Raw genomic sequence first — 23,656 nt, 5'->3', positions numbered from 1 at the left:
CGGGTAGGACTTTATACACATTTATCGTATTTATGTTAATTTACATAAGAATGTACAAATAATAAACTATATATAAACCTTCTACGAAAAACACTCGACTTCATGGTGAAGACCGCATCAAAATCCGTTGGGTGGTTTAGAAGAAGAAGAGTTAGAAACAACAGACAGACACGAAAAGCGACTTTGTTTTATAAGATATAGGAAAATCAAACACTTTCTATCTACTTCGGTTTGCATCTTGAACTTATTTAGCCACCAGCTTAATTACGTGAGTATAAAGATATTGCGTAAACAGGTTATACAAAGCCTTTAATATTCATAGCGCAGTTCCTTCCTGGTTGCTGAGTTACTGTTACATTAAACTAAAGTATGTTTTATAGTAAGTAGATGATTTCAAATTGATACAACTGTAATTGCGCAGTGGAAGTAATAATATTTCATTCTTCAAATGATTTAATTAAAATAATTTATACCTAGGTAGATATATCTGTCTGTAGTCTCAATTTGTTAGATCTTACGGAAGATTATTTAAGCAAAACATCATAAGAGAAAGATATTCTACTATAATCAACATTAATTATGCTGATTAAAATTAATATATTGATTTTAAAAAATCAGAACGTGTAACGTACCTACTTACGTATCGTAAATAATAGTATGCTTGAATAATATTGGACGCCTTTAAGTCTATATACATATGCATATAGATATGCAAATATCTAAGGCTTTTTCTAGATATGCGCCGTTTACCCTAGTGAACTAGGGTAAGGAATTAAAAAAATAGGATCACATGGTAGAGCTATGTAAGAAAGATAGAATCTGGAATTATTTTATATCTATATCATTATCCTGCAAATTCCAAGGTAGGCAGAGGGTACCTGGGGATCTAGTGTAAAGACTCTTCGCTTTTCCATTTTTTCTAAGAATTTTTGATGCATTGCGTATCGAGTGGTGGAACTTAACCTCGCGCTTAGACTTGTTACTAGAGCGTTTAGGACATAGTGTTTTTAGCTTCACGCCATATCCCGCACACAGCAGAGTAGACAGCGGGAACCTATTATTAAGAAACCCCGTTCCCCCATTAAAATATAATCTGTTTTAGTTAATAGCAAAGCGTAGACAGCATATTTCGAAAGTTTTTCCTAGAAGCGAATTCGAAAAAATCAACATACGGAACTAAATATCTTATATAGATATAATAAATAATTTGTTATAATATGCAAATTCAATTATACAAGAATGTCATTGAGAGTGTAATAAACGTTTCCCGTTTACTGCTGCAGATGTTTGCATCATTGCACAAGCACTTTCACCGCAGCCGTTAACAAGAGGTGCTAACGTGTACCGCGCGCGCGCTATGACGCATAGTTACGTATTGCCTGACTGAATTGTAGAGTTTGTTTTGTACAAGACTATGTATATATATGAGTTTATATTACAATGTATAAAAATAATTTAAAAATACTAATGTTGAATGTTTTTTGTCCGACCAACTTTCAGGCTTAAATAAGTAAAAGAATGGTAAAAGTTGATTTTGTTCAAGTTTTTAATTTTAGTACCTTTTTCATATTATTATTGTCTGTTCGTAATAAAACACAATTACAAGTATTGTTTGTCAAGTTTTTATTATGTAGCGTAAAAAGCTTTTAAAAAAATACGTGGAATGCTTCACGATTGCCAATAGATAGAGCCAATCTTATTAGTTTTGTGTTTGAAACTTCAACGCCATCTATAAACATTTTGAGGTACTATTGTTATTATATTAAAAGTATTCTTGACTTAACATATCTAGCAAGCTGATGCCATCTAGTAAACATTGAATTTTGTTATAAATCTCTAGTAGATGTCGTTACAGAGGGTTCATAAATTTACTTTCTAAAAATAACACTAGAGTTCGTTTAAAACGCTATATTTAGTTTTTAGACATTTGACAAAAAAGATGGCAGCGAGTGCCGTCTGCTGTCCTACGGATTTATTGCGAAAATGGCGCATTATGTGATATTTTCACAATTTTTATCAATTAGAAGTGAAAAATTGTGTAGTGCTGCTTTGTGATGTTGTGTTATTGTACATGATTGACAGTGTTACTCGTGTGATTATAAGACTTCCACATTCTTTAGGATATTGGATTACACATAAAATAAAGGTATTTAACTCCTACGCTTTAAATTTTACTATTGCAACCAAACTTTAAAACGATCCATATTCATCAATATATACAGGTGACTGTATTGTGGTACCATTACATAAGAATAGGAGCACCATAAGGATTGGATCTTGTAATAGTTTTTATGAACGACGTGCACAAATATCATAAGTTCTAAGATTCGTGGAATTTTTGTACGTGCTTTCCAGACAGAAGTCACGGTCGCTTTAGAGTTTAGACGTTGAGAGCCTTTGCAAGCTTACATGACATCAGCAGGCGATACCAACTGCTGTAAACATTTAGGTGTATGATTCATCAAACGTTATTATCGAGAATGTATTTTTAACATTTTATCGAAAATAACTTCTTTGAATAATTGTTACATATAGTCATATATTTTTTTCTCATTTAGCACAATTTTTATAAATATATATTTTATGCATATAAATTAAATGTTTAATTTAAAAAGAATTATGAATTACTATAACAAATAGAAATACATTTGAAAAAATATATATTTAAAAACTTATTACACTTGCATCAAATAAGAACTACTACAGCGAGGTTAAAAAATGACAATACAATTTTTAATTCAAAAGCTAAAAAGTGTCCTTGGCTAATTGTGAACAAGTAACATTCTAATAATAAAATGGAAACTAGGTCTGTTTTTTGTTGTAGCTTCCTAAATCTCAGAATGCATGACATAATTTTGTGATTGGGTCAAATTAATTGAGATCAGTGGATGAAATAAATAAACATATTATTTGATTTATTAACAATTTACCTTATCTTGTTTATAATTGACTGTAGCTTGATTTTTATTTATATTGTACCTAACTAAAAATATATTTTTGTAATAACTCAATTGCAGACATTTAATTTGAATTATATTTTAATTAATAACATTATCAAAGCCTAAAGGATGTTGACAAAGATTTAATTTAAATGTAAATAAGGAATGTTATATTCTTTGTTAATTTAAAAAAATATTCAATCAATCTCATATTTGAAAATTATTCAAAGCAAATCTTGCTTAAGAGGTAAAAATTTATGTAATAGTTATTTAATTAAAGATATAATAAATATTATATTTTTTAAAAAAGAAATATTAAAATATTTTATTCACATTTCAGCAAAACATCAGAGCTAAAAAAGTATGTATATTAATTACACTTTTCAATTTTATATTTTGCTATTTTATCTGAGCAATATTTACAGACATTTTTGCATTCTTTTTTTTTATTTTACAATCCAAATAATGTTAACTTATGACTAGCTTGTGTAATTGCTTTGAGACCGTTGTGCACAGTGAAAAGGTGGATGGTGGATGGTCTTGGGTTCAAACCTCCCTAAAGGAATTTTACTATGACTATTTTCATTTCCTCACTGTGATGGGGACAAAGGCAGCCCAAAAAATGTTACTCTCCCACAAAACAATTGAATAATGTTATTTTCCTTTCCTAAAAACATATTATAGTGGAACCTGCTTTCTAAATTAAACAATTGTTGACTATTGTTCCTATTCATTTATTATTTCTCATACAGTTTATGTAAAAAAAAATATTATGCATTAATTAAACTATTTCATTTAAAGAAATTAAATGTTTTTAAGATTTACAAAGTAAATGTCAAATTATTTTTAGCTATTGTTTAAACGAAGTATGAACTAAAAGAATACAATCTCATGAGAATATTTTTATTATACATATATGTGTTCATTTGGCAATATTCCAATTATGTTTGTTGGTTATTCCAATGCAATTATTTGACTTTACACACATTGAGAATATTGGACTAACAAATAATTTAAATTATGTATTGATTGATTTAAATTATGAATACACATACATTACAACTCCTCCAATAAATATAATACTCTTTACAAATATCTAAAAATATCTCTAGTCTTTCAATAGGCTAATGAAAGCTGCTTAATGAAATTAGTAATAAAGTACTTTTGAGATCTACAGAAGGATTCCTGTCTATTGATCTCGAAACTTGTTGATGAAAAAAATATCATTCTGTGTGCAGATTTACTCATGATTTTTATAAGGCATTTATTCACTTGTAGATGCTGACATATTTCTGTAAGATCCAGGTTAACATATTATTTACCTATAGATACTTAATATGAATATTTCTCAAATAAATTTGAATCTATATTTATTGTGTTCAGTCATGCACTTTTGTAATTCACAATATGGACTTATCAATTTTATATAATACATATACTACAAGTTAGTGAAAGTGTTAAAAGTATGAAATATATGTATACAGGGTGGAAGTGTCAGCGAACCATTTACAGAAACAGCATGCAGGGCAAAATATTTGAAAGCCATACCAGAAGAAATTAATCAAGATGCCTCAATAGTTTTGATGTAGGATTTTTTTTTCATTTCACGATATTTATCCATACCTGTATTTTGTATGACGCAATTATGCATAGACACCAATAACGTAAACACTTACTACTACAAAAGTACTACTAAAGGTGAAACAACTTTGAAGTTTATCGCCAATACCTACGACTCAATTTCGGCGGTGTCCCTTTAATGAGTTTATGTGTGCGTACGTCGTCCTTACAAATGGCGTTTTATTTTACAATGATTAATAAAGTTATTTATTTTGTTTGAAAAAAAAAACGTTTTCATTTTTGAGAACAATTAAATTTATTTAATTGTACTAGGCTTCTATAGAGTAGTTAAAACTGTGGTTTCATTTAATGTGGTGCTGACACTTCCAACCTGTATAATTGACCCATTGATGGCTTGATCCATTGTACTACAAATATTATTCCCATTAGTTTATAAAATATTGTTTCAGTGAAACGATTGAAACAAACTTATTATTATTATTGGAACAATATTGTTCATTGTTGTTTTCCTTTTGCTGTAATTAATTGTAAAGCAGGGTAAATTCTTACCTTAATTGTATTTGTTTTAAGATGTATTACATTTACTAAGGCTTTATACTAATAATATGATTATTATGTACAATAAGGGCGACTTATAAACCTAATGTCACGCAAGCACCTTATGCTAACTTAACCAGGAATAACAAAGTTATCTGATACCGGAGGGGCATATATAATAGAAAACTCTCTCTTGTCAACTTAACTACATTTCGTTATATATATTGGATTTCTTGATAAATTATCCAGAGAGTACAGTAATAATTTAAGCAGGAATTAGAATTCATTGATTACAGAAATAATATTTTACTTTATTATAGAAATAATTTTTAGACTTGTTTTTAATTGAAATTTTTCACAACAATCTTGTGCATCATAATACAAAATATTAAACTAGTTTTCGTATGTTCTTTTTGAAGTATTTTTTTCCTCTATTAGTTAATAATTACGATTACTGTGTTTTCAGAGATTCTCATATTAGAAATATTATCTTTCTGTTTAAATGGGTTCTCAGTACGTTTTTAATAATAATATTAATGTTTTCTTAATTATTAACTGCTTAAACGGAACTTTATTAAAAATTGCTCAAAAAAGAAAAATAAAAGATTTTCAAATATAATTTTCGTGTCACAATTTACATAGAGTTGATTGTACCCAGTTTGTGCTACTAGGATTCGTAGGCGAACTAAGTGCGAATAGTTGATTGGAGGTTATTCAACTGTTAGGTGGACAGAAATAGCGCGATCACTCGCGGCATCTAGCGTAAACCTCTGATGACGCCGCTCTGCCATCAGCGCTGGGACAGGCCTTGCTTCCGGGATGGAATAGGGTAACATTTCATCTTAAAAAAAGACAAATATAAAAACTTTTTTACACATGTGACGTGGTTCACACCAGCTGACTAACATGTATTTTACTCTAATGATACCTTTGTATGCGTCACGTACACGAATTCGGTCGTTGCGCTTTTATTGACTGCTTATGTGGTGGATACCTCATTTGGATCTTCTCGAAGTACTAATGAGTCATGCAATGGTCGTGAATATGCTAATTGAAGAGTTGAATTGAAGTGTTAGCCATATAACACCAATGAAAATTAATTTTATATCACATTGTTTCTTACCTATATAATATGTGTATGTATGTAATGTAGACAAAAATACAATTTTGAACTGTGTTAGATTGGATGTCGATATCATACATTTTCTTTCCAATATTGAGTTGGTAGGTCTCTGTCGGCGGCGGCGTGGCTGCGGCACCGCTCGCTGTGTAGTGATATTTATAGAGGCGCCGAGACGCCGGCCTCACTATCCCGCATGTTAATTGGCTACTTGCGCCGCATTTTTCAGGACGACCGCTCGCACAACGCCAATGCCATTGAAAAGGCCACTTTCGACCGACAAACATTGACACTTTTATAGACGAAAATAGATTGGAAACAAATCATGCTAAACGAATATGAAACAGAAACAGTGTCTTAAGTTATAAAATATAGGTTTATATATTATTAATTCTTTTTTTAATATTAAATTATTAGCTATATACTGTCACATTTTAATTATTATGACAATAAAAACAATTACGTGGGTACAAAAAAAAATTACACTTACGCCAAATTTGTATCTAATAAAGTTTAGGTACACTTCGTACTAATAGTTACATGACACAAAAATATAATGTATGTTTTTGATTGAATTGATTGACTCTTAACACAAGAAATAAAACCCATTATAGCCTAAAATCCCAGGGCCCCCAGACCTACGTAATTTTAGCAAAGCTGAAATTTTGGGGATTATTAGTCTAATATGTTGTTAAAAAGGTGTGTGTGTAAACGGGACAAATTGTGAGTGAGATTCCCACTCGAGAAAGTGAAATATATTTATATTTTCATTTCCTCGTATCGAGGCAAAGCGCGTCATTGAGTTCCGTAATACCTCCAGAATTCGGTGGGAAGTCGGGATTGGTTCTAGGTCCCCAGGTTCCCTCCGTCTACTCTGCTATGTGTGGGATACATCGAAAAGCTATAAAAAGTCTTGTGGCATAGCATGTGTAGAATATTTGTTTAACTGCGATCTTACACTGAAAAATTACTTGGCATACATCAATATAAGAATATATGTGTATTGTAATATTAGATTATGAAATACACAAAAAAAATGGACAGGTAATTTAGAATATTATAATTAAGTTGATTGAAACAATCCCGTGGGTTTGCTAACAGGCGATAACAACGTAGGCGGCCGTTCCGGTTCCGTATTACTACACTAATTGAAGTGAACACGCCATTTACTTGTTACGCTGTCAAACGTAACATAATAATTATTTTTAGTACCCGCCTTATTGTAGACGGTTTACTTTATATTTCAAATTAATATATAATTTACCTTAAAATAGAAAGAAATTTTCTAGTTTGGACTTCCTTAATATATTTTTTGCTACTTTTATTATACAGGATATATTTTATTTAACTGATGTATGCGTCCTACGTACGCGGTCTAAGGATGAATAAATTAAGCCTATTTTTACAAACTGAAATCAAATCAGCTTCACGATGTATCGGGATACATGTGTGCGGGCACACAGAGGGAACCTAGTGTTAAGACACTCCGATCCCCACTTTCCGCCGAATTCTTAAGGCATGGCGTGTTGAGTGGACGAACTCAACTCCGCGCTTTGTCTCGACACCAGAGAAAAAAATGAATATGTAGATTTAAATAAATATTTAGTTTCCTCGAGTGAGTATCGAACCCACAACCAGTCGCATTTACAGTCACACTTTGTGCCCCCTCGCCACGACTGGCCTCACACATACAAACTGTATTTCTTTTATAATTTAAAAGGTATTTTTTTCATAACTGGAACGAACTAAATAATTTTGATTCCCCAGCATACAATACTAAGATAAATATTATTTGTTTTTATTAAATTCCATATTGACATAGACAGATTGCAATAATGATTCTATTGGTTCCAACGCTGCAACATACATTTCTCAGTTACATTTTTTCACTTTGCTGAATATAACATGCCCTCAAACGAGAAAATCAATCAAACTAAAGTATGCCATTTAAGGACCTTAAAAGGCATACCAATGACCCTATTGAGTCTTTCTTTCATCACTCTAATTATTCACATGCTGTCTACTAGCGAGAAGGACGTTACAAAACAAATATTTGTATATATAAATAACTTGCTAGTTGACTACGCCTACATACAAGTATAGTGTTCAAATTTAATAGAGAACAAAGAAAATTAAATTCTGTTTTATTTTTCTATGAAATCATATTTGTAGAATACATATGTAACGAAATATTATAGAAATATCGTTATTTTGTTTTCTAAGCCACAGTAAAAAGAAGCTATCGCACATTTAAGTACTTCGGAAATAATAATACACCTACCATTTTATCTTCAATGCCAATAATTGTCTACGTATTATTTTTCGAAAAAGCTAGTAAATCTAATTTTGTCTGAGAAATAAATAAAATATAAAGATATACCTTTATAAAAGATAAAGAGAATTACCTATATTTTGTTTCAAATTTTTATTTAAAATAAACTTGAATAATTTTAAATAATTATAATTTATACGTCTGTAGACATACTAGGAAGAACTGACGAAAAACTTTCCTTATGACTCATTGGAAAGCTGGACGCTATTGTAATACTTACGCACACTGAATACTTAGGAGGTATTTTCCACATGATTGTGTAAATACTTTAAACTGCGTAGAATCCTGTCAAGTGCTCTACGTTAAGTCATAAGACCTAAACGACCTAAATAAACCCTTCACATCAGATTGAATAAAGTACCTGCCAGTAAAGAGATACATAGTTTATTATTTGATGGCATTGATAAATGCCATGATAAATGCCATGTATTTAAATATGGCATTGATAAATGCCATGTATTTAAATATTAAATTAAAATTATAATGTTTAACAATTTAAAAATTAATTTTTATTACAGTCAAAATGGTGGTGGGCGAAAGTAAGCGCACAGCCAACATCATGGACGGTATTGAAAACACGGGGGACGTCCGCCTCCACGACCACCGACTCCGTCTCAAACAGAGGTAACCCGATAAAATAGAAAATAATAATAAATCGATGCTGATAATATTAAGTTTAGTATACAAAGAGATACCTACATACAAATGTATAAATTTAAAACTAGAAAAGTAAATACAGTTTAACGGTTACATTAATATTTTACAATTATTTCTTGTCTTGCCGAACCAGTGACCGCATTTTAGTTTCGATTTATTCACCTACGCTTGGCTTCTCCTATATTCAGTAGGTGGAAAGGTTGTAAATGACGTCATTATTTACGACTGGTTATTGGATATTGTACTGAACAAGAGTTAGCCAAATTTTCAGATTCCCTTCTTGGATTTATCACGTCATTCTATTCAAATAATAGAACAGTAATGCATGTTTATATGGATTACTGTTCTATACTATATATGTATTTAAATTTAACTAAATCATTCACTTTTGATAATTAAAGGGAAAGAATAGCCGCATAAGCATGGGAAAGCTGGCTCTGGCTTCTAATGAATTGTTTTCACTATGATTGTATTGCTTTTTGTCCGAGTAGCGACACACCAAAATTTTTATCTCTAACGATAACTTTATTTTCTCGCTATCGATTGAATATATCTTTATGAAAATTAAGCTGAAAGTGGCTATCGTACGTGTTTGTGTTTTTCACCACCGACAAAGTGTAAAATAAATAGATCTTGGTTCTTTTCCCTATTTTCATGGTACAGATTTGGCAATTTTTAGGTGCAAGTTAGGTTATATTAGAAACTTCTATACTTAAAGATAACTAAATAACTGCGGTGGTGTTAGTAAATATGTAGGTATCAATAAAAATCTGTAAAGTAAACAAATGGCAACGGGAGCCGTTGCGATTTGTTGCGTACAGATATGCTAACGACATATAGAAATACAAGCATAAAAGAATTTCGATGAGAACGTATGACTTATTCGAGTTCGGCAGAGCGCTTGGACGGTTTCCAAAGAGGCGCAGGTTCAAATCCCGCTACGTTCAAATTTATATACGTTTTCTTAATATTATTTTATTTAAGAGGAGCCAATTCCCCTAAGCATTACTCTATCATTCCTCTATTTTATGGAAATCGGACTTCAGGCGTCCTAAGTATTGAAAATTAAATAACTATTTAATTCATAAGATTAGAATGGTGTACTTCGAGTTAAAAAAGTATCGACTATCGAATTTATAGACTTCTTTTCACCTTCTCATGAGGTTCTTATTACTTATATAAACATGTAAATAATTGTATATAATAATATTTAAATGCTTCAATTCACACCTTTACTCCGACCATTCTGTTTAAACTAAATGCTTATTCGTGTATAAACTTGCCTATTTAGATTGCACAATAGAATTGTTTAGTGTCCAAATAAAGTAAATATTGCTGTCCATGTGTTATTGCTGTCAATGTTATATTTATATAAACAAAAAAAATGACAATCATATGAGCAGTATAGTTAAATTTAATAATTATTTTCAATAACCTTTTTTTACGGTTGAACCAAAATACATTTTTTAGTGCAAATTGATATCCAAACCCTCGCGCGAGCCTCGCGGGCTGTGTCCCGCACTTAGCAGGATAGGCCGGGGGAACCTAGTGTTAAGACGTTTCGTTTCTTTACATTATGGCGTATTCTTGAGGCATTGTATGATGGGTGGTGGAACTCAACGCCACGCTTGGCTTTGTTGACCACGCGAGGCAATTAAAATATTCCAATTCAATTAGTTCGTATTCGCATTGCATGTTGGAGGCCAGTCGTGGCGTAGGGGCAAAAAGTGTAATTTTAAATGTGACTGGTTATGAGTTCGATCCCCACTCGAGGAAATAGACTAAGGATTTTACGTAACAGTCAGAGATACGACGATACGACGATACGCCAGATTTAATTTTATCAGTTGTAGTAATCCATTTTGAAAAAATCAGTCTGTCAGTATAAGTGATTTACTTAGATTGGACTGATTAGAAAAGTGCCAGAGAAACTAGAGAATAGTGAGAGGAAAATAGCAACCACCATACTTTGAATATATTGAATATTTGAACATGTTGTACAAAATAAAAACAATTATCTTGTTTGCATCTTGTTACATCATTAAATAACTTTCTATTTATTTCAGATTTGATATAGTCAGAAAATTAGGTCAAGGAACATATGGAAAAGTACAGCTCGGTATTAATAAGAAAACAGGCCAGGAGGTGGCCATCAAAACTATTAAAAAATGTAAAATTGAAACTGAAGCAGACCTCATCCGTATTCGACGAGAGGTGCAAATTATGTCCTCCGTGAGGCATCCTAACATTGTACATATTTATGAAGGTATAGTGTTTTATATACGCATGGTTTAAACACTAACGATTCTTAATTAGCTGTACATTATATCGTAAATCAAAATATCATTTATATACTATTAATGATATTTTGAACTGTTTAACAATTTGTAAATATTACTTTTATTAAGTATAGTATTAAATATAAATATTAACCTAACATGTAAACGTTAGGTCTTTGTCCTGCATTTGGACTACATTGGGTCACGTGTCTCTTGAGCTGTTTCTAAATTTAACTTTGGCACCAAAAAGCTATTATTGTCACATATTTAATGTGACGATATTTTCGCCATAAATCATAATTATTATAACACCATACATTCAGTTTATATAATTTCTAAAAATATTAGTTATTTACAACAGTAAAAAAGTTTATCCCTAGCAGAAGCAATAGCACATTGCAATTATTTTAAGTATATAGCGAAAAGTACATATTTGAGTTGCAGAGATGTTGGTCTTGGTTAACTTAATGCATATTTGTGCATGTGCCAAAAGTCACGATTAGAATCTTTAACACTTTCATTAATGTAATATATCAGTCATCATCTTCATTTCGTGTTTATTAACAGTAACATAATTTAACTATTGCTACTTGCTGCAAGCATTAGCAATTTTTTTTAAACTTTACTTAAAATATTTGTATAAATAAATCATGATTTTTTTTACATAAGTCAGTAAGATTTAAATTGAAGTAAATAAATATTTTAAAACATGTCAGTCTATCTATGAAATTAAAGCCCAAAACCATTGCAATAAGGATAACTATATTTTAAGTATTACATAATATTGTTTTTACTTATACATTTCAGTATTTGAAAACAGTGAAAAGATGATTCTCGTAATGGAATATTGTTCGGGCGGCGAATTATATGACTACCTCAGCCAGAAGAAAGTATTAGAAGAAGACGAAGCCAGAAGGTCAGATGAGCGTTAGAGAATAGAATTTATTTGATAATTTTGTCATGTTTAACAAATATCGATCTTGCAGGTTATTCCGGCAGATTGCAACAGCAGTATATTATTGTCATATACACAAAATTTGCCATAGAGATTTAAAATTAGAAAACGTATTGCTTGACGACACCGGCAGCGCTAAGGTAAGTCAATACTTCTGAACTGAACTTTTTTCATGACTTTAATTGTGTAAATAAATTGATTAAATAATATTTTGTTTCAGATAGCTGATTTTGGTCTATCAAATGTTTTTAAAGAAACGTCCCTCCTAGCAACATTTTGTGGATCACCGTTGTATGCCTCACCCGAAATTGTTAAAGGAACTCCCTATATAGGGCCGGAGGTAAAATGTTTAGTAGTACTTTTCATTTGAAATTCACGCTCTAAGTAAAAGAGTAGACAAAAAGAACCTGACCCTAGTCACTCTATTGTCCGCTTTTCAATCGATTTTAGGATAGTTCTTGTTGAAGAGAGAAAGGAGAAATTAATATAATTTAAATATACAATCTTCCGAGTGTTATAATTCCGTTTACAGTAAAATATTGTTTCACTGCACTGCAATGCCTGTAATATTCTTTATTAGTGTTAGTTATATTTTTTCATTTGGTAATTTCAGGTGGACTGTTGGTCATTGGGAGTACTGTTATATACTCTAGTCTATGGGGCTATGCCTTTTGATGGTTCAAACTTCAAACGTCTGGTTCGACAAATTAGCAATGGAGACTATTATGAACCTAAAAATCCTTCCAGTAAGTCTTCATTTGCAAATGTATTTTTTCTAGTCGATTTGTATGCATTATTATAATATAAACATAAAAGCTATCACTCCATCATGTTACAATCGGAACATGTCTGATTGTATATCATGTTTAGGGGTTCCGTTTAATAAGAATGCCATAGTGTATATCAACTTTATTTATTTTTAGCGGCGTCACCTTTGATTCGAGATATGTTAACAGTGGATCCTATGAAGAGGGCTGACATCGCATATATCTGTGACCATCCGTAAGTGTATAGTTGTGATAATTTCCAAAACAAACAAATGTTTACGAAATACTCGATAAATAATAACATGTTCAAATAATAATTTTGGATCCGCGCGGCTTCGCCAGTTTGAAGTAAACGTATGTTTATTTATGAAATTATTTGCAGTTTTCAATAGGATTAGTAAGAAAATATAAGCCTAAATAATCAAAATAAGCCGAAAAAGAATAATAAGTAGACGTTAATAAGTAAGGGAAATAAAATTCTTAATATTATAAAGCCTCAGGCATCTCTCTATGAAATTTTATCACAATCGGAGCAGCGGTTTGGCCATGATTGCTTCACAGACAGAGTTACTTTCGAATTTATAACATAAGTATGGATATCTCTTTGCTTCCTACTCCAAGTTGTATGATCTCTACTTAGAAGAAATGTATATAACTGATGGTTAATAAAGTCCGATTTTGCTTAATGCTGCGTTAAGTGCCGCCGCTTAACACTGCAATATCTCTAAAATTCGGTGGATCCATTTAGCGGCGAATTTTCAGGACTTTACGTGTTGAGTGGCGGAACGCAACGCCGCGTTTTGTAGCTATAGCGAGGAAATGGAAATAATAGATAATTCAGTCCTCCAAGTGGGATAGAACATATACATTAGTCTATATTAAAACGACAGATGGGTAAACGCGGGCTGCGAGATGTCTTGCCTGGAGGTGGCAGAGGCATTAGCAGCGGAAACACCAGTACGGCTCGACCTGCTACTGTCACTGGCGCCCGCCGCGCCTTCCAGCTCGAACAGTGTTGTTGTTCCGCCTGAGGTATACATTACTTTTTAATTATATTTTTTTATAAAATATATATTATGCGATCGATTAGCCGCCATGAAGTTACCTGTAAATGGCTGCGCAGATTTGATTTTACGATTTTGTTTTTTACTTTTGAAAATTTTAAAAAGCATGATAACCTCCCTGAGGGCATGTATGAAGAGGTTGATGACAGTGGGCGAAGCGAAAGAGGTATGTAGAGACCGTAGCGTTTGGCGCTCCGTTCCCTCTGACTGCCCCGCTAGGGATACAGCGTGGAAGCTAAGTTAAGTTTAAGTACTTGTTAAATATGGCAATAATGGCGTTTAAATTTTTTTTATCTAGATGGAGCGGTGTGGCGTTGGTTGTGGGTTCAAATTTTACACATGTATACCTAAAATGTTTTTTATTTCCCAGTCTGAAGTGTAAGTTGGATTTCGTGACACACCAACCAGTGTAGCAACCTTTATAGGTTCTTTCTTAATATATGCAGTATACGAGATAATCGAGAACTAGACTAATATTTATAAACTTGAAATTAAAATAAAATTTTAAATGTATTTATGTTTTTGTTATATAATGTTTGTCAATAATATGACTAGATTGATTTATTTTTGTACAGACGAACTTAGGACCAGAAGAGAGTGGTACGGATCTAACCAGTTCAACATCAATGGCGGTCGAACCCAGTAACTCGGCGGAAAAGAGAATTCTGGAACTTGTCGCCGGTATGATTTTCATTTTTTTTATTTCGATTATACCTTCCTCATTATACAGGGTGGAAGAGGCTGCGCTTCTTTAATTGAAACTGCATATAGGGTAAAAAATTTCAAACCCGAAGCTAAAGAAATTAATCAAGATGCCTCAACAGTTTGGACGTAGGATTTTTTTTTCATTTCACGATTTTTCTCCATACCTGTATTTCGTGTGACGCACACATACACATACTACTACAAAAATACTACTAAGCGTTGCCAAACTTCTACTTTTCATTCGTCAAAACAAAACCGAACGAGAAAGAACGATATCTCGCGTTCTTTTTCACGCAATTACCTATTTATTATAAATCTAAATAACGTTCAAACCTCTTATTAAAATTGTTTAACAAAATCCTACTTTAAGTCAATTTATTATATCACCTTTATTATGAAATTATTTAGAAATACTGCATGGTTATTGAACCACCTACAAAGTTATATTCTAAATTTTTAACACACAAAATGATATTGAACTACGATAGATAGGTACTTACATTTAACATTAGTTTTACATCGTCGTTGTCGCATTCTCCTTTTACTATCACTAATATTTACATCATAAGTAATATTAAAAACTCAACATTTGTTTGAAATGTCTTAAAAAAATGTATGTTTTGATAGTACACTCAAATACTGACACAATAGTTTCACATTTGAGAAAAATACTCAGTAATCACATCATCACGATCACGAAACATTCATCACGATTTTAGAAATCCGATTAATGATAAAATTAATATTAAACAACATCCAAATAATTTAAAACACTTAATAATTATTCAACGTATAAAATCGAACAAAATAATGTAAATACAACAGAACTTAGCCGTTCCGCGGCTAAGTTCTGTTCTCACACAGATAATTAAAAACATTGTAATAGTTGCCATTAACTAAAATACTTATCGAATATACTATTAAATTTTTTATTAAGATTTTCATTATTATTTATATTCGTATGATTATTTTGATAGAAAATCGTATAAAAATTAAATATTAAACGAGTTTTATAATGTTACACGAGGACCTGCGAAAATTCAATACGAAATAAATTAATATTTAGTAATTATTTGTAAATAGTATTGATAATTTTATTAATTATTTTAATATCAAATCATGCGTAAAAAGTATAATCTACATTTATTATGAATTATAGTGTTATATTGCACAATCAATCAATATTAAAAATGAATTTTGTTATCTGTACAAAGACACCCCGCTCACGCCGCACCGATTACCGGGGATTCCCATAGAATCGGTGCGGCGCGTACATTCTGCGCAATAGTAGTTGGGTCGGACTATAGCTGAATGCTATTTACTAAACCATATAAATACAACGGGTTATGGGCCCAGACCACGTCGTAACAATAATAAAGAAAATTGCATCAATCGTAGAAAATTAGAAATACTGGCGAGATTAAAACAGCGTTACTTCATGCGACGCTTCGGCGTTGGTATTGAAATTTGGAGGTTAAGTTGCCGGGAAGGAATAAAAAAGAAAAACAAGCAAAATAAACAATCACAATGAAAAGGAAACAGCACAGTAATAAAACTGGAAGGAGTAAAAAATTGGAATGCTTGGAAGTTCCAAACCATAATACTACTACGGGGGGAAATTGTGTCATCATCATCTGCATTTATTGTAAAAAGAAATGCTACAATTAAAAGAAATATTAAATGTTTCAAGTGTAATAATATGGGTCATTATCGAGCTGAATGTAATGTGGACAGAAAATGTAATATTTATTGTTAAAAAAAGTGAAAAAAAATGCTATTATTGTAATAATTTTGTAAACATGTTAAAAATGAGTGTTAGTTTAAAACGGGAACATAAAAAATGTGTTTGTAGTGCAACAAAAGTAAAATTAAAAACCTAATAGAAATAATTCAATAAAAGTGTGTGTAAAGTGTATTCCTAAGTGTTGCGTTAATTTAACATCAGCTCGCCGCCGTTGCCTACATACCTACGCTAGTTGCTGCGACTCGATTTCTTGAATGAAGCGTGTGCGACGTTGCCGCGCCGACAGGTAAGTGTGTGAGTGATAATATAACACTTTACAAATGGCGTTTTTTTTTAAAACGATTATTTTATTATTTATTTTGTTTGAAAAAATAACTTTTTCATTTTTGGGAATTATTTTTTTTCTGAATTATATTATGCTTTTATAGAGTAGTTAAAACTGTGGTTTCATTTAACGTGGTGCCGTCAATTCCACCCTGTATATAAGTAATTTGTTCACTAGTCTGTATTTTCCGAATGAAAACATGATATTTTTTATAATAATGGATTTAAAAAAAATATCATGTTTTCAATGTGTACCAATGGTTAACTTATTATTTATTAGCTTATTTCTATATTTCAATGACAATAAATTGAGATGTCTAACATGTGTAACAATATTACGAATGATATATATTTTTTAATCGTTTTATGTTTTTATCATAAATAAATTTCAATTTTTATAATCACTTATTAAAAACAGATTTATTAGTGATACAAAATACTATTAATATTAATAATTTAATGTTCCCATCTTGCAGAGGGCGGTGAAGACGCAATTAAACCTTCACCGACTCGTACGATAGTATCAGCTGGCGACAACAAGCGCAAGTTGGACGCGGCTATGAGTGCTTCTTGTTTGCGTAAAAAGGAGCGCGTGGCCAGGTAAGCTAAATTATCTATATCGCTATGTATAATTGTATATATACAGACTGTTGCACCCTTGCCATAAATATTACGTCATTTAGACCTACACCTATATAAGGCACAATATTTTTTTCTCTTTTCCCGTACTTCTCCTAAGCGAGATGTAATATCCAATGACCATCTTTATCTATAATTGACAACTTAGAAGACCCAAATAATATTATTACATACTACCGAGTAGTTCACCTATAGAAGCTTCTAACTTCAATTTAGTTGTTACATCTCTTTAATTTTTCTAAGCATTGTTTGAATATAGTGTATAAATTCTAACATTTGATAAGGCCTATTTATGCCTTTGCTGTCATTTATATATTGTTATAATATTATGAAAATAAAATAATTTATTCCCGTTCCGTTAACAGTTGTGCAAGCATGGCGCCTCATTCACCAGCATTTCCCGAAGAAGAAGCTAAATTGGATTCGCCGCCGCAAGAGCAAGACGATACAGTAATATTTTTCTTACTAATTTTATTTATTTTATTCATAACAATAACACTTTTAATTTTAATTGTTGTTTTGAAAAATTGGTTTTTAGACAATAGTTGACACTATGGGTGTGCTGTATATAGCATTGGATTATTATCATCATATTATCATATATATATCACATGTATTATCATATATATTTTATAAGTATAAAATTTAAATAAATTTTGTTTGTACTTTAAAAATATGAAACTTGAATATGTGAAATAAAAAAAAATTGGAATTGATCAACAAATAAAATGTTATTTCTTGCGCAGCGGCACGGCGTCTCATTGTAAACGCGACGATTGTGGGTCCGATTCCCACTCGGAGGAATAAATTATTTTCATTTTCTCGCTCTGGTAATAAGACAAAACGAGACGTTGAATTCCGCTACTCAATATGATCGCATAGAAAATTGGACGGAAAGTGGTTAATAAAATTAGTACTCTGGCTCCTGTAGCCTATCCTATATGCAAGATACAGTTTTAAAAACATACTTTTACTTATATAATATTTTCTGTAATTTTCTACATTTCATTTTCATTTCAGTTGCAGATCACTCAACCGACTCTCAAATCGTCAGCAACAATGACAATATCGCCCTCGCCATTGCCCCACGAGCCTATAAAGGAAGTGCAAGCTGAAATTATACCCGATGTACCAAAAGAAGATGAGAAAGAAAAGCCTAAACCTAAACTGATTATTAAGAAAAAAGTGACGTCACCTAAGCCGGAGGAGAAACCAGAGAAATCGGATGATGCAAAGGTATTATTCGATTATTATTGATTCGGTTCATAAATGTACGAAATCATCCTTATTGGAAACTATCCAAGTACTTGTGACAACTTTTTTGTTGTAAGCTCATGAAATGTCATGAGGTAGATAATAATCTACCTACTAACCCTATAAATATAATAATTAAATGTAATGATTATTTTATAAATTTTTGGCTACTCTCGGTTAAAATAAATAGTAAAAATATATTTTCTAAAGTATTTAATTAAATAAAAATGTGTTTTTTAAGGTGGAAGAAAACCAGCCAAGTTCTGTGTCATCAGCTGCAGACAAGCTGACATCATTGTCGCTGACGCAGCCGGCCCCCGCCGCGCCTGCCAAGCCTAAAAAGCTTTCTATACCTGGTAAATATTTATTACTTTTTTACACTCACGCATATTTATAAAACAGCATATTGAGATATACATTAAAAAAATATATTAATAGTAATTTTAATTTATTAAATATAACTAACACAATATTGCATATATAAAGCGATAGCTTAGCTTTCATTTCACTATAGCTTAGATAAAGCTATCTTAATTGTACATTTTTAAGTCTTTTTTAAAAAAAAGTTAAAAACCCAATTACATTTTAGGAGGCCACGTAGGTAACTTTAAAGAGCAATTTGAGCGTCGTGCTTCTCTCACTACAGCTCCTGAAACTAAACGAAACATTTCTAAACCAGGTAATAAAATTGAATCAGGATTTTTTGTTAATGATTTTGAACATAGTTAAATGTAAGTAATTAACTCTAAATGGTTTAATAGATTGATTATGTATTTAGTTAATATATGTCACCACGCATGTATATATTTTTTTTAAATATTCATCTATTAGAAAGAAGCAATAATATTATTTAATAATAAATTTTAATATTCCGCAGTATAGTTTGCCACTACAAAAATTTAAAATATCTGTAAAAAAAATTCTAACAAGTAAAGCGTATTACACTGTTCAAGAATATTTAGAGGATAAACATGTATGGAATTAATGTCTATTGAATGTAATGCAGGATAGCTGCCAGCTAATGTAATAGATTGTACTAATGATTTTGAAAAGAGCAACTGTTGAGTTTCTTGCCGGCTCTTCTCAGCAGAACTGCCTTCCAAACCGGTGGTAGCTTTTTATTCATATGTTCATTCGACGATTCAAAAGTGCTTGTAATAATTGCCTATTTGAATAAAGAATATTTTGAATTTGAATTTTGAATTAGTTCGGGACATAAGTATTTTCGTATTGAACAATACAAAGGAAAATATTTAATTATATTAATCTTTCACACTAAAATTTCCAGACTTGAAACGTGCTTCTTGTTACTTGTGTATTGATACCGCATTAGGCCCGTAAACCACACAAATATTATTCACATTTTTATTCACAACAAAACATTTTGCTTGCTTTTTGATTGTTTTTCAACAAATGAAATTTTTTTTATTGCATCTTCAGAATGTCACGTATTAAAACCAGCCATTTACATTCAGTACAGCCAAAGAGGTTTGATTACTAATAAAACATTCAAAATAAAATACTTTTGCCCCGACCTACTATATCGTTAATATATTAAATAAATTTATGCTTTTTCACAGTTGTGTCAAAAATCGCTAAACCTAAAGCTCAAAGCGAAGATCGTGAGCTCAGTGCAAAGTCCCCGGATAATGGCACCGTGCGACTACAGCAGATTGGAATTGAACCATCACTGGTAATTATACATCTTCCTATTAAGAAAACCTTTATGTATTTTGTTGTCATTGAGCTGATTTTGTTGGAAACAGAGTGTCTTAATACTCAGTTCCCTCTGCCTGAGTGAGTGAACCGGAAAAAAATATAAGCTCGTTATACATTTCAGTCACCGCAAGCCAGCCTGGAGGAGATGGGGCGCGGCGGCGTTAAGAAGACGGAGAGCGAGCCCGCGCACTCCACCGCCGTTGACCCCTCTGTGCTGTTGCAGGACGCTAGGAGGTATCAACTACATATAAATATTCCTGTTTGATTTTTTCTTAAATTTATATGTTTTATTTATTTCTTTCTATCCCTCACATAACAGGGTCAGTCAAATAGCACCTAGTTTTAAGACATTCAGGTTTCTACGCACCGCTCAATCATGGCTGTGTTTCGAAAATTGGGCGATGCTTGGGAAACGAAGTGTCTTAACATTAGTTACAAAAAAAAAGAAAACGTTTATTGAGATGTAAAAATAATAATTAATTGTTTATACTAGGAGTCTTCAGAATTCAATGGCAAAACTGGCGGAGGAGCGTGCAGGTGAGGACAGCCGCCGCCGTGCTGCTCGCGATATTATCTCTTCAGCCATACGTACGGGTAATCTGTTGTATTACGTAATAAAGATACCATAAGCATATGAATATATGTTTTTAGAATTCTATCAGTAAATATATTAATGATATTGGAGATAGAATTTAATTGTCTGTCTATATTTTATTTTCGAGTATTTAAAAAAACATAGCATGTATGACCATCGTGATCCAGTAATAAAACGACTGACTACGTAAATAGTACGTAGATTCTATTCTCATCCGGGGGATTCGTTTTACATATCCTCGCTTTAGGAAAACAAAACGTAGCATTGAATCTTTCTGTTTAATCATTAAGCAATGTCTTAAAATTTGAACGGTGTGTGGGGGATGAAGTGTTCACTCGTACACTAGGTTCCCCCTTCCTACCCTGCTATATGCTCGATAGCTGCTTTGAAGAATAGCTCTAACGTTACGCAGGCAAGCCGCCGGTGCCGTACGGGCGCTCGTCGTCCGCGGGCGTGGCGTCGCTGTCGTCGCCGCCTGCTACGCCGCCTGCCTCCGCCGCGCGCCTCTTCCGCACTGAGGCCTCGCACAGGGTGGAAGATCATCGTAATAGGTGGGTCTCTTACTTATGGTACGGTCACATGTTGTGGCCGCCATGAATTTAGCGTACATGGCTGCAGGTTTGATTTTAAGTTTTTTGGTTCTTTTGATTGTTTGTGTTCTTTAAAAACACAAACAATCAAACTTTGTGTTCTTGTCAATCGTATTTTACATTGATTATTTGTCTACTGAAGTTAATTACAGAATTACTATATTTGATAAGTATATAAATTAAATATTTCGGTTTTTTGGAAACCAAAATTGACCAATGTCCATTATTTATATATTTTAACAATAACTTTATTAATTTTCATATTCCAGAGGTGTATCAGTAGAACGAATAATACCAATCACAATGTCTAGTGAAGAGCCACCAGCTCGAGCATCTCCTGTTACGCCAGTCTCACCCCCAGCCACTCTTGCATCACCTGTTACTTCCCCTGTAACACCTGTTACTCCACCATCTAGGTCTTCGAATACGCCTTTAAGGTAAATATGGATATTTTAGTATTAAAACCATTGTGGAGTAGTGAGACAGTGGTTGATAAAAACGTTAAGCTTGCGTGCCTTCAATTTATTTTTATTTGTCAACTCTATTAAGAACACTTTTGTCACTTTTGAAGTTTTAACTCAAGTATATATTTCGGAATTTCACATGATTACAACCATTGACACACAACACACTGTTATTTTTACTAACATTTCTATATAAAAATAATATTAGTAATAAGTATGTTTTTATTTAATGGTTAACATTCAATTACAGACGTCTAACATCAATTGAGTCCCCAAGCGACACAGGCACTCCTTCCCCAGGCGAACCAATAAAGAAATCAGCGCGCGAGTTTATAATACCCATAGCGGTAGAGGGCAAGGGCTATGTAACACCACGACAACGAAGCCTTGAGCCCGAGCCCTTACATACAAGATTGCGGAATACACACGGAAGGCCAAGACGTATAAGGTATTACTATTTTTTTTGTAGTTATGGTTTCTTAATATGTGTTTATATAGTCAACCCAGATATATGTTTGTAACAATTTACAAGTAAACTATAATGTGGAAAATAATTAACAAGACAGTGTCAGACAAGTCGTAAAAGTTACAACCACAATATGGCATCATATGAATGTTATTTTAAAGGAAGTCAATAATATGGTTTTAATTTAGTAAACTGTATAATAATATCATCTTTTTTTACATTACAGCAGCTTGGTGAGTGGTGGTGAATCTGAAGAAGAAGACGATACACATATGCACAGATTGAGGTATGGATAAAATTGGATACTGGATATTTTCTCTATTTTTATGGAGATTTTTATTACTTTCCGCTACACAAAGATTAAAGAATTGTAATTTGACTAGAGAGTGGTATTTAATAAGTTGATACTAAATATTTTCCTTTCATCATTGTATGAAGAACACTTTAATAAATTCCTGTAGTCACCAGTGAGTTTCCCAGTGACTGTGGACTACTGCAAAGTGTTCGAAATGTTGGGTTTCCAAAAATATATATTACTAAATGTAAGAGATTAATCTGGTCAAAGAGTTTCATTTAAAATATGATAAACTTGCTAAGTAACCAATATCAAATAATTATTCAGGTCTACTAGAGCTGCACGAGCGGAATCAGTAAGCTCTGGGGAAGAAGATGAAGAAGATGAAGGCTTCCATCTACTAACTGCTGAAAATTTGTTCTCCACTCTACTGCACAGAGTAAGTTACTTATTGGATTTTCATTTTATTTTCATAAAACTATTAAAAATGAAAATAAATTTCTCTTTCCTGTCTGAGAGACAGTAGACATAGAGAACCGAGAATAGTGCTTTCACATTCCAAGTTTTGTCACCAAAGCGTTAATTATATATCTTTATAAAACACAAGCTGTTTGTCGCGGCTTCACCTGC

The 23,656-nt window shown here is 32.1% G+C and overlaps 1 protein-coding gene across 7 annotated transcripts in view; it reads left to right on the top strand.

The window, feature by feature from the left end:
* Positions 1 to 1,916: 1,916 nt before the first annotated feature.
* Nuak (Nuak family kinase 1) overlaps positions 1,917 to 23,656 on the top strand; it is a 29,357-nt gene continuing 7,617 nt past the window's right edge. For 5 of the 7 annotated variants that reach the window (XM_085195914.1, XM_085195913.1, XM_085195911.1 and 2 more), the window contains exons 1-23: positions 1,917 to 2,146; positions 9,028 to 9,133; positions 11,233 to 11,432; positions 12,253 to 12,361; positions 12,432 to 12,540; positions 12,621 to 12,740; positions 13,014 to 13,146; positions 13,324 to 13,402; positions 14,058 to 14,199; positions 14,807 to 14,912; positions 17,481 to 17,604; positions 18,009 to 18,093; positions 18,664 to 18,879; positions 19,139 to 19,253; positions 19,487 to 19,576; positions 20,478 to 20,590; positions 20,738 to 20,850; positions 21,110 to 21,210; positions 21,624 to 21,762; positions 22,071 to 22,238; positions 22,516 to 22,713; positions 22,958 to 23,017; positions 23,354 to 23,465. In XM_085195914.1, the coding sequence (XP_085052040.1) occupies positions 9,033 to 9,133; positions 11,233 to 11,432; positions 12,253 to 12,361; positions 12,432 to 12,540; positions 12,621 to 12,740; positions 13,014 to 13,146; positions 13,324 to 13,402; positions 14,058 to 14,199; positions 14,807 to 14,912; positions 17,481 to 17,604; positions 18,009 to 18,093; positions 18,664 to 18,879; positions 19,139 to 19,253; positions 19,487 to 19,576; positions 20,478 to 20,590; positions 20,738 to 20,850; positions 21,110 to 21,210; positions 21,624 to 21,762; positions 22,071 to 22,238; positions 22,516 to 22,713; positions 22,958 to 23,017; positions 23,354 to 23,465 (2,733 nt within the window). In that variant the 5' untranslated portion in view covers positions 1,917 to 2,146; positions 9,028 to 9,032. The remainder of the gene's footprint in view (positions 2,147 to 9,027; positions 9,134 to 11,232; positions 11,433 to 12,252; positions 12,362 to 12,431; positions 12,541 to 12,620; positions 12,741 to 13,013; positions 13,147 to 13,323; positions 13,403 to 14,057; positions 14,200 to 14,806; positions 14,913 to 17,480; positions 17,605 to 18,008; positions 18,094 to 18,663; positions 18,880 to 19,138; positions 19,254 to 19,486; positions 19,577 to 20,477; positions 20,591 to 20,737; positions 20,851 to 21,109; positions 21,211 to 21,623; positions 21,763 to 22,070; positions 22,239 to 22,515; positions 22,714 to 22,957; positions 23,018 to 23,353; positions 23,466 to 23,656) is intronic. The other 2 variants (XM_085195910.1, XM_085195909.1) reach the window with 2 other exon arrangements.

The sequence above is a fragment of the Heliconius melpomene genome, chromosome 13 (assembly GCF_056956725.1).
Source record: "Heliconius melpomene rosina isolate 202511_hmr_F chromosome 13, ASM5695672v1, whole genome shotgun sequence".
Classification (NCBI taxonomy): Eukaryota; Metazoa; Arthropoda; class Insecta; order Lepidoptera; family Nymphalidae; genus Heliconius; species Heliconius melpomene.
This window is presented reverse-complemented; position numbering and strand designations above follow the sequence as displayed.